The sequence below is a fragment of the Cajanus cajan genome, chromosome 7 (genome assembly GCF_000230855.2).
Source record: "Cajanus cajan strain Asha chromosome 7, NIPB_CcT2T_4, whole genome shotgun sequence".
NCBI lineage: Eukaryota > Viridiplantae > Streptophyta > Magnoliopsida > Fabales > Fabaceae > Cajanus > Cajanus cajan.
Window position 1 is genome coordinate 4,060,705 of NC_138523.1, and position 12,939 is coordinate 4,073,643.

The following is a 12,939-nucleotide window of genomic DNA, read 5'->3' on the forward strand; positions in this document are numbered from 1 at the left end:
GATATACTTTCCATAACTCGTAAGGTGTTTTACCAGTCCTTTTATGGGGTATCCTGTTTTGCAAAAAACATGTAGTTACTTTTCTCGCCAAAGATTATCAAGAGCATAAGAATTAAACAACAAGGCATTCATCATTTGTTTAAGGGTTCTATTTTTCCTCTTGGTTATTCCATTGGGTTTAGGTGAATAAGGTAGGGTTACCTATGAATTATACCTTCTTTTTTACAATAGTCATTAAACAAAGTGTATTCACCACTCCTATCAGATAAAATCCTTTTATTCAACTAATTTTCAAATTCCACTATATAAGATAAAAACATGTCATACGTTTAATCAAGTAAACTTTTGTATATCTAGAAAAATCGTCAATAAAAGTTACAAAATAGTTCTTACCACCTCTAAACATGGTTTGTTTTTAAATCAACAAGATCAAAATGAATTAAACTATGTGGTTTAGATTCATGAAACACAGAATGACATGTTCTCTTAATAAGCTTTGATTCAACATATATTTCACATTTACCAACTTGTTTATTATGCATGTTAATCTTACCTAGTCGTTTCAATTTTAAAACATACATGGAATTTACATGTCCTAATCTAGCATGTTGCATATCATAAGAATCAATCATATAAGTAGAAGAAGATGCAGTTTCGCTAATTATTTCAAATACATTCAGTACAAAGATTCCTTGATCACAATAACCCTTACCCATATATAAAACCATTATTCTTATTCATAACAATTTTGTCAGATTCAAATGATCCATAATCCCCACTTTTCCTAACAATGCTATAGAAACCAAGTTGACTCTGATGGAAGGAACATGCAACACATCATTTAAAGCCAGTGTTTTACCAAATGTGAGCTTTAGAAGAACTTTACCCTTTCCTAGAAGGCAAAAACATTTATGCTTGCACATATGTGGCAAGTGGCCCTAGAGTCTACCACCCATTTTCTCACCTTGGCCACAATATTTGCTTGAGAAATGATTGTAACAATAACATTGTCCCTTTTAGCCAAGTTAACCTTAGCTATAGGAGGGTTGTCATTTCTAGATGCTCAAAATTGGAACTTAGGTGCATCATACCCTGGCTTTCCACGGGCAAAGAAATTATCCTTCTTCTTAAAGGCATGGTTAGTAGCACGAAGGTAAGAGTTGTTACAATTGTACTTGTTTTTCTTTTGATCATACCTTTTTTTAATTGGATTGCTTATGCACTTGCACCACGTTCGCAATTGCTACCAATGTTTTCGCATTTGTCATAACACGCTCTTGTTGTTTGCATCCTCTATTATGATGTGAGTGATCAAATCCATGAGTGAAATTTGGTTATGCCTATGCTTCAACTGTTGTTTGTAGTTAGTCGAATTTTCTAGTAATTTTTCAATGAGCAGCTCTGAAACAAACTCATCATGGAGAAAAAGATTTTTTGATTTGAGGTCCTCAAGTAGTTTGTGGTATTCATTTATTTGTACATTAATGTCCTTTACTTCAATTATTTCCCAATGGTAGTAGTTACCAATGATGAAGCATTGTCTAACAATGTACTTAGCAATGTACTTTATTATCATAGAGTCTCATTGTATGAGCAATAAACATCAAAGAAACCGTTAGATAAAGTACTAAGAATAGTATGACGGCAAGCCTTCTAGGCTTGAGCAATCATTTGATTTAGACACTGAGGCAGAAGAGGTAGTAGATTTTGGCTTTGGAACAGTAAAAGCATAAGTGACTACATGCATGTCCAGTATGGAAAGGATGGGCTTTTACAATCGACAAAAATTTTGACCAACAAAAACTTTAACTTTGGAGACATTTGGCAAAGTTTTTGCATAGGTGATGGTCATCATGGGTAAAGGGACAACAGTAGTGGTTGTGGCAGAGGTGTGGCATATTAGAAGCATAAGCCATGATAAGTCCTTAAGATTGTTGGTATGTATATGGCAAACACATAGATGAGTAACCTGAACTATTGAATAAACACATTAGATAAATTCTTCCTGAGGTGTGTGATGACACTAACCTTAAGGACTTATCCGTAGTATATGCCCAACACCACTTACTTGTGTGCACTACAATGGATTCAAGAGGTTCATCCTTGTGTGCACAAGCCCAACACCTTTTACTTGTATATTTCGAGTGTAAGAAACACTTTGATATATAAAAAGTTAAGTCTTACAAGGATCAAGTAATGTGAGACTTCTTTTGAAATAGACATATATGTCACACACATATGCAACAAATTATTTATATAATTACAATAAATTTTTTTTCTTCAAATAACTATGTTTTCAAAAGTTAACATTTTAATTAAAATAAAAATATCAAATTATTTTAATTTTATATATTTCAACTAAATGTATAAATAAGATATCTCTTTTGGTGTCCACTATTTTAAAAGACAATTATACTCTTGTGTTGTATTTTATTTTTTCTTACTAATTTATATTTTAGAATAAAATAGGAAATATATATATATATATATATATATATATATATATATATATATATATATAATATAATTGTCATCATTAAAAATAATAACTGTCCATTTTTTGTGAAAAACACTAATTCACTTTGTGTCTTTATTTATTTTTAAGAAAATAATTTTAGAAAAATAATAAAATTTAAAATAAATAACCATATAAATTAGTAAGTGGGTATTTTTTTTATTAAGGAGAGTGAATAGTTCTAAAAAAGTGTTTTATTTAGGGTAAAGTATTTGATTAAAAATGGAAACCAGAAAAGGTAGTAACTCAATTGTATCTTTTATAATATGTATGTATAGAAAGATGTATCTATATTAATATATGAAGGGATATCTTTTAATAACCAATTTAGTCTCCATATTTGATAGACCATTATATCTTTTTATTGTTAAATTAAAAAAAAATAAGTATTTTTATCAAACTAATATTTAAACTCAAAACCTTGATTGAGGCTCAAGGACAAATAACAATATCAGTTGAACCAACATATTTTTATTAATTAATCTCATTTATTATTTTAATTATAATAGAGATACAAGGTATTTTGACTCCACTAATAAATAATAAAGAGTGTACTTTAAAAGATAAATTACACTCAAAATTATTTATTAAAAAATCAACAATTGATAATCATCATAAAATCAAATGCATATAATAAAATATAAAAATTAATCATATATAATATTCATTGTTGATTTTTTAATAATATTTATTATTTTACTTTATCCTCTAAATAAAACATCTTTATTTTAGAAGATTTAAATATAAATTATATTATATTATTTTAGATTACTCATATTATCATCTTTAATCGAATCTCTATATGTATTTTATATAAATAAAAAATAATTTTTTGATTAAAATAATTTGTCTATTCATATTATTATCCTAAATTTAATATTTATTCTTCTTATTTATAAATATTTTTTTACATATTTATTTTTCTCACTTGTGTGTATATGTACGTACTTCTATTTAAATAACTCACCTGTATTTCTTTTGCACAAACTCGTATATCATATTAATATATTTCAATGATATGAAATTAAATCCTTATCATCTTTATTATCCCAATATTGGGTACTAAAATACTAACTTAACTCTTATATATTAAACGCGAACGACTATTTTGTATAAAATTAATTTTAAGAACTATTCTTTAAAAAATATATTTTTAGAAGTAAAAAATAATTTAAGCCTACTACTTTAGAACCCATGGTAGTCTCTCAGTATGCATGTTATCCAATGATATAAAAATTTAAGCCTACTACTTTTTTTTCTAAAACCAAGAAAGTGCGCCTCCAACGAACCCTTAACTAGTCACTCCAACGAATACAAGAAAATCAATAATTATATATAAAATATAAAAATCAAGAAAATATAAAATGTTATTTATAATTATAATACTTTCTTTATCAAATAATAAGTTTCACATTAAATAATAAGTCTAAAATAAATGTTATATTAATTTTTTAATATAATATTAATTACTTTTTATATTTATATTCCTAATAATATTATATAGAAAATAAACTTTATGTTGTCTTATTTCTAACAAAGAAGATTAAACATTAAGTTAATTTTTTAAAATTACATATATGTGTTAGTTTTTCTTAGGCTGTCTAGAATAATCTAAGTCTACTCTTATTATAGGATGAGGGATTAATAGTTTTTATACAATAATGATAATAAATTTAAAATTTAAAATATTAAGCAAAATACTTAAATTTTATATCATTAGTCAATTTTAATGAATTAAGTAAAGTTATTTAATGAGTGATATGCTCCTTAATCAAAGATCAAAATTTGATTATTGAATTGAGGATAAAATAAAGATAAAAAATAACATTAATTTATTTCTATAAGAGTTGACCAAGTATATCTCATTACTAAAAACAAAACTCTATTGAGTTACAATAGCAAGAGAGTTAGACACAGCAGTGGATGTGCATGCAAAACGGCAAATAGGACATGTGCCATTATACACAAACCATTCTAAAATACAATGATAGTGACAAACGTGGCAACAAGGCAACCTTGCTGCATCATCACCAGAGTTCAATTCTTTCAAGCATATGACACAATTCTCCTTTTTATCATCTTTAACCTTCAATCTTTCAAGTGAAGTTGAGCCCGCAGGTAGAGAATATTTACCACCCTCAGAAGCCATTTGTTGTACCAACCGCCACGATGGAACCTCTTTGAGACATAAGTATGGAACATTCACTATGTTATAGCAACAACGAGCCTTGAACACCATAATAAATATGCAAAAACGTAAGTGAACCTGGTGATGCTGTAGTACCCATTCACGTAACATTTGAAACAGGTTTGGGATCATGTCACATTCATAATCATTGAGAAAAGTTTGAGGCACACCAAGATCCGGAAGAAAAATGTTTAACCATTTACGACTTGGATGAGCCAAAAGGTCACCATGATTTGGTATTGCTAACATCATGGAGTGAACACTTACCTTTTTACGCGGCTGTGAAGTCCCTACAACTATAATCACAGAGATAAATTTATCACCTTGCACTTCCATTGATAGAAGCTTCTTTTGTGCTCGTGTGTTTGCACAAAGAAAATATGAACAAAGAGGGTCTTGAAATTGAAGGGATTGTAATATTGTATTGATGATTGGCTGCAAAAATTGTAAAGTTCCTATGTATTTATAATGTTCGGGTGATAAATATTCATGAAATTTTAGTTGATATTTTAAATTTGATTAAAAAAATTTATCTTGTTTGATATGTTAGAGATTTTTTTTAAAAAAATTTCCTGATAACCCTAATTCTATTGAAATTATGATAATCTTAATTGATATTTATTTAAAATATTTTTTTTTCACATTTTGATACACTATCAGTTAGGAGGTAAAGTAAATATTTATCAACTGTTTAATTATTCAATACTCATGATTAGTTCAAATTAAAAAAATTTAAATTTTGATAATAAATCTTATCAAAATACTTGCTACAATCTTTTCCAGTCTTTTTTCATTATAACTAACACAAATATATATATATATATATATATATATATATATATATATATATATATATATTGTGCTCCCATATATTTTTTTAAAAATAAATAAATTATAAAAATAATTGATATTAAATATGTAAGAGTGGTTAAAATTTAAAAACTGTGAATGATTTTGATTAATTATTTAAAAGATGTTAGAAGTTTAAAAAATAAATTTATGAAAAAGTAAAGAGAAAAAAACTATATATATATATAAGTATATTTACAAATTCATAAATATGTTCAAATGATAGATGTCATAAATTTGTTTGTCAAGTTTTGTCCAAACATTGCAGCACTTTGGCTCAAATTTCTTGTCAAGATCAATCAAGGGATTAATAAGATGTATAAGCCATTTTTAAAAAGCAAAGATATTTTGACTTGCATACAAAATGATCCATATTATCTAACTAATGTATGCTTTCCAGATGGTTCCTTCATGAGTCAATTATACAAAGTGTGACACCCTCTACCCCAACATTAATACACAAAATACTATCTTATTGTATTTGAGTAAATAAAATCTTTCATAATTTGGTACCATCTTTCATGTATAAAACAATTGTCTCAAATCTCATAAGGTAGAAGATTCACATTCGTAACTCATCAATCATAAAAAGTCAAATATAAGTATTAAACTCAAGAAATCATATAAAGGAGACTATATATTAATTCCAGTAAAGGTGGCAGTGCCTCCTAGTTAGGAATTAATATATCACTTTCAAATCATGTAATAAAATAGTATGACAAATATGTACATTTTGGTCTTTTCTCAAGAACGTTCAAAATTACAAAGGAAGAGAAAATTAAAGCTTTTAAAATAATAACATCCAAAATAAGCCTAGCTATGCCCGATGTCACATCCTATCAGAGCATGCCCAACTGAAGCCTTAAGCCTCATTACCAACATCCTCATGATGCTGATCACCTGCAACATAATTTAAACATATACAAAAACAACAAGGGAGTGAGAAACATCTCACTCAGTTTCAGATGCAGAAATAACTGCTAGATAGCACACACACACACACAACATATATAAGTCACATGTAAACAATACACATAAATAGTCAATATCACATATATACTCATTTATCATGCTTATGATGTCATGGACTCGACTCATAAATGTATGCATGTGGTGTCATACGGAAGATTCACAATTCATCGTTGGTGACCCTAAGGTACACCTTGTTAGCATGTTACATCGTGGGTGACCCTAAGGTACACCTTGTTAGTCGTGGGTGACCATAAGGTACACCTTATTAGCATGTTACATCATGGGTGACCATAAGGTACACCTTGTTAGTCGTGGGTATGCGGCCTCAGCGGCACACCTGGAGTAATATATGCATATGATGCATGTCATACATTTATAATCTCATTGATTCAACATTTAACTTATTACATAATTTCATTTAGTACATCATGTCATTATTTGTCATAGTCTCATAATCATAGTTTGTCTCAATAGTTCATTCTTAGGTCTCATGTCATTTGTCCATATTTCACAAGGTCATGTCATAAATACTCCTCATAAGGTCCGCACAAGAATTCACAGAGATCCAGAGAACATTCTTGTTCATATTAAAACTCATTTATTATTAACATTAATTTCATATTCATTTATTACTTTTCAACAAAGAACAAAGTAGAGTAAATAGAAAATCAAACAGAACAACGACACCTTCAACAAAGAGCAAAGTAGAGTAAATAGAAAATCAAACAGAATAACGGCACCTTCAACAAAGAACAAAAGTAAAGTAAATAGAAAATCAGACAGAACAATAGCAAGGGATTGGGGGCTAATCCGACAAACAAACTATCCAACAATTCTCCCCACACCCCTGAGCGAGGTTTCTCACTCCCCCCTTACCTGGATAAGCAGGAGTTGAAACTTGAGCAAGGCTTCCTCATCTGGATTCCCTCTTTTTCTTTCCCTCTCTCTCTCTTTCTTTCTTTCTTTCTTTCTCTCTCTCTCTCTCTCTCTCTCTCTCTCTCTCTCTCTTCTCTTTCTCTCTCTAGGATTTCACTTTCTTACTCTGTATAAAATTTTCACCCCCCTGCCCCTATTTATAGGCAATCTGACGCACCCGGAACGGTCCATACTGATTTCGGAACGGCCCGTTCCGGATCCTTCAAACATGGGCAAATTTTTCAGTTGGAACGACCCGTTCCAAAATCAGAACGGCCCGTTCCCAAAAAGCAGAACGGCTCGTTCTGAAACCAGAACGGCCCGTTCTCAATCTCACCAGAACGGCCCGTTCTCCCTCCGAAACGGCCCATTCTCCATACCAGAACGGCCCGTTCCAAGGCCGTTCTGCAACAACAAAAACAACACATTTTTAATGCTTGGAACGGCCCATTCCATTTTTGGAACAGCTTGTTCCAAGTTACCAAATTACCCCTATAACTTTAATAAATTTACGAAAATACCTTTAATAATATAATAATAATAATAAAATAATAAAATAAAAGTTGGGTGTTACACAAAGTATCCCACATTTTCATAGAGGATTTACACCGTGACACTCTAAAAAATTCATCATGTGATAATGTTCTTAATTCAAAAATCATATTGTGCTTGTTTCTTCTCATCATTAATACACTCACTTCAATATTTTTCTACATTCTAACCTTTTTCCTCACTTATAGGTATATATATTGTCCATTTTCAATAGTATTTCAAATGGCTATATCAATTGTTTCAATGAAAATTTTCATTCTTATTTTTCAATACATATAATTTTCACCATTGAAAATAAGAGGTCTATACATTGAAACTCCTTCATCGTAAGATAAATTGTTTCCAACCATTTTTACAAAATATTAATTAACTTTTAAGGACCAACTCTAGTTACCAATTATTAAAAAAGATGATTAATCTAAGAGGCGGGTGAATTGGATTTTCAAATGAAATTTGTTAGGATAAAAACCTTTCTAAGTATATCCAATTAAACCAATTGATCTAAACTAAAATGGAATGATTTAGTTGAAAACTTATTAATGCATGTCTGAATTAAACTACCCTACATGGTATTTCCTCCATTATTTGTTTCAATATGGTACCCATTTAAACCAATATCCTTGAATCTTAATAAATTTTTATAAAACTTAGAAGAATATAATGCATTTTAATATGCAACTTTGTTTGTTCCTCCCAATAACAATATATTAGCCTTTCCAGAGCCTTCGATTAAATTTTGTAGTATCATATAACATTAAATTTTCAAATTATTTAATATTAGAAGAAAAAAATTAATACATTGTTACATTCACTTTGGGGAATGAAACATTGCTAGTTGAATTGGTCTCATGCATAAAAAAAAGTCTCAATATTTTGTTTAGTCTTCAAGAAATGATAAACCAACTTAGAATATTTCTTAACCTTTTTTTTTAATATTGCTACTTCAAGAGCAAAATAGATGTATTAAAAATATTGTATATTTTTTAACATATTTTTCAAATTGAGAAATTATTGTAAAAGTAACATTTTTCTTTACGTATCTTCAAACACCAATTTAATCTCAAAATCTATAATGATTTTTATACTACGATGTGTATAATCTAAAAATAATTGTTTCATACAAAAAAAATCATTTAGAAGACATGTTTTGATAACTTCATAATTTTTAGGAAATGAATGATACAATAAAAATAAAAACATTAAAATTAATTACTAGTGTACTGGCCAGCCGAGTTGCCGACTTGTCCCTCACCAATTTGCTGACTCGGTCAAAGGTTTACCAACCTAACCAAGCAGTAAGCTCATTATTGCCGAGCTCCTCAGCCCGACCATGAAACATGGACATCGGAACATCACATCGGCCCAAAGAGGCCACGTCATCAAACAAATAAAAATACAATCTTGTCACCGCGCTGCCCACGCATTATGGGAATGAGGTGACGGTTATGAACATGGCGTCATGACAAATAGGCGTATGCGAAAAGTCACGACCCCTTGTCAAGCTCGGTCTTAACTCCTCGACCTACGGTCTTCAGAGCTCGGAGGGCTAGTGTACTATCCATACCGCTATGCCGAGCTTGAGCTCGGCATCACAGCGCGGAGTGACCTCGGACACGCGCTAGGCGACATCGGCTCGCTATCCAATTAGGTCATAAACTGATCTCGGGCCCAAGGCCCAACAAAACCCTAATACACACAAAGGTACGTGCATTACTTATACGAGACTCATACACCCACAAACACTAACTTTAGCATCGGAATCTCTTTTGCAGGTACCACCCCCATCTTGGAGCATCAAGTGTACCAGTGAAGGAGGCTCACCAATCTTACTCGGAGGATCATCTCTACAGCAGATTTCCGGTAAGAACAACTAACAATCATGCAACATAATGATATATTCTTTTGAAAAAAAAATCATCACTTTAGTATTTACGTCTTTCTTTTATTTCAAAAATAAAGTTAATTTTAGAAAATGAATAATTTGGTATATAAACTCATAATAAAACAAATTAACATATAAAAAAAGTGAATCTTTCTCACTATAATGATTATAATAAAATAATCTAAAATATTATTTAATAAAAATATATTTATATCATTGTTTAACTGACTTTAAGAAAAATAAATAGTGCTATAAATTAGGAGAATTATTCTCCCTATAAATATTGAATCATAAAAATTAAGAAAATAAATTATGGTATTGTCATTAAATTCTATTATTCATGTACAAATCATAATCAAATTATAATTAGATGATTATGAGTGATATGGTTAAACATATAAGAACACATATAAGAAAACACATAACACTAATTCTATTAATAGGATTTAAAATCAAAACCTTTAAGGTTTAATAGCACAACATGGAGGTTTAATCACATAGCATGTCAATTATTTTAATCAATTCAATTAGAAACAATATCAAATTAAAAATTATGTGGAATCATAACCCTTCAAGAAATCATACAAAAACTTAAAAAGGTTTAAGAATAGTTTCACTATCCATAATTCTTATAATTATCTCAAATATCATTTAACATGATTTTCACAAAATTATTTCATTTCTGGTGGTGTTCTTATTTATATTCAATGATTGAGCATAATATTTGTACCATATATATTTACTACTTTATTTATCCTTTTCTTTTTCACTTTTCAAACAATTTTTTTTTCTCACTTATAGTAAAAATTATTTTTTTCACTTTTTGGAAAACAATTTCCACTTTGGGTGTGAATTAATTTACTTTTCACTTTTTTGTATGTTTTCTCACTTTTAATGATAAAATTATTCTATCATTTTCATTTTTATGCCATTTTTCCACTTTTAGTAAGGAAATATATTATTCAAAAATTTCTATTTGACAATAACTTTTAGACCACTACAAAAATATTCTTATAATTTATTTTTTTAATTTTGTTTTAAAAATTATTTGTATTTAAATAAATTATACAATTATATAAATAATACAAATATTTTATCAAATACATAATATGAAGAATATGATTAAAGATAAAATAATATAAATAATAGCTGAATATATATAATAGCTGAATATATATATATATATATATATATATATATATATATATATATATATATATTTCTGTCTTCAGGTTACTTTGATTCATAATAATATAAATAAAATAAATATTTGATAAACAAAGCTAACCTTGAAATAGTTATCTTATAGATGGCAACACCAATAAAAAAGAGAACAAACAAGATAATATAAGATGAAACAAAGAATCTTGACTAATCTTTTATAAATAGATATAGCAGTTGAACAATTACGTAAAAAAGAAATAATATATAACAAAAATATAAATAGTAATAATATATATTAGATATATGAACATCCACTAATTAAACCTTGTCACTAATTATTATTTATGATAATAATTTTTAGGGAACTTAATTCAGCTTTAAATTTCTTTTACTTCCATCAATAAAATAAGTATTGAAAAACAATTAATTAAATAATAAAATAATAATAGTTAAGGATATTATAGAAAATAAACATTTAATATTATGTTGATATTATAAAAAAAAAGTTAAAACAAATAAAATCTATCAAAACGTAAAATAAAATGACGTGGAGGTAATGCATTTAATGTACTCTACGATGTATTTAATTTTCAAAATCAATGCATTGTCACAAAAAAATTTCCATGCATCTCGGAAATAAATGCATTAAATCTGCTCCCAAAATTAATTTCACTAAATGCATTAAATACGTTTCAAAAAATAAGTTTCTATATAGTACCTTGTTCCTCTGTTATAATCTTTAATGTTATTTTACACAAATTATAAAATATAATAATTTTTTTTATTTTTTATAGAATAAATTTAATATTTTTATTATAATTTTTTTCACTTCTACTTCATAATAAATTTGTCATATATATAAATAAATTAAAAGTTAGATAAAATATAATGTATATTATAATTGATAACATGATAAATAATATGATCTTGAAATTTAAAAATGTCATGTAAATAAGACACAAAATTTTACTCCCTTTGCATCAAAATTCTTTATGTTTAAGGTTTTTGCATACCCTTAAAGAATATTCTCTCTGTCGTATAATGATTGTAATTTAAAATTTCTATATATAAATTAAAAATAATAATAAATATATTACTTTTCTACAATTTTACTAGAATAACTTCATCTCCTAATAAAGACATTTATTTCTAATAGTAGCCATTGAATAATTAAGAAAGGATAAATTATAAAAAAGAAAATTAATATTACAAGAAGAGCTAGAACATCTAAAATTACAATTAATTTCGGACAAAAGGAGTATTTAGTACTAGTATATTAAATCTAAAATATTTTAATCGAATGTATTAGAATTTATAAAATAAGAATAATTATGATTATGAAATATAAATATTAATTTTTAAATAAATATATATATAAATAATAATTAAAACTATTGAAATGTGAAAAGGATAAAATAAAATTAGGAAAAAAAAATTTAAAATATAAAAAATTATGGTTCAGAAAAAGTATTAAAAACTGACAAATAAAAAGATGTGGATAGAACACATTTAATTCTTGAAATTAATGCATTCATGCAATTCATTTCATTAAATACATTCTAAAATTTAATCTTCATAATGCTAAAAATTTGATGAACCCTTATTAGCTCGACCGGGAAGGCGGCGATAAAGACAACATCAACATTAGGTGATTAAAGAAAATAAAATTAAAGTATGTATAAATATAAATTTAAATATATTTTTAAGAGTTTTTTACTAAAAAAAATACTATTTATTTTTAGTAAAAAAATTTAAAATATTTTAAAATTTATATTCAAACAATTTTTTCCTATACCATAAGTTTTTTATGTTTAAAGTTTTTACATCTTTTTTACAACATTTATATTATATGTCCAGTATAAAAAAAATTATATATCTTTATAAAAAAAACACAATTATAGA

The 12,939-nt window shown here is 27.4% G+C and overlaps 1 protein-coding gene across 1 annotated transcript; it reads right to left on the reverse strand.

Moving 5' to 3' along the window:
* Positions 1 to 4,397: 4,397 nt before the first annotated feature.
* Positions 4,398 to 5,039, reverse strand: LOC145949626 (uncharacterized). The gene has a single exon (XM_083060189.1). It carries the CDS (start codon positions 5,037 to 5,039, stop codon positions 4,398 to 4,400), a length of 642 nt encoding a protein of 213 aa, XP_082916315.1.
* Positions 5,040 to 12,939: the final 7,900 nt, after the last annotated feature.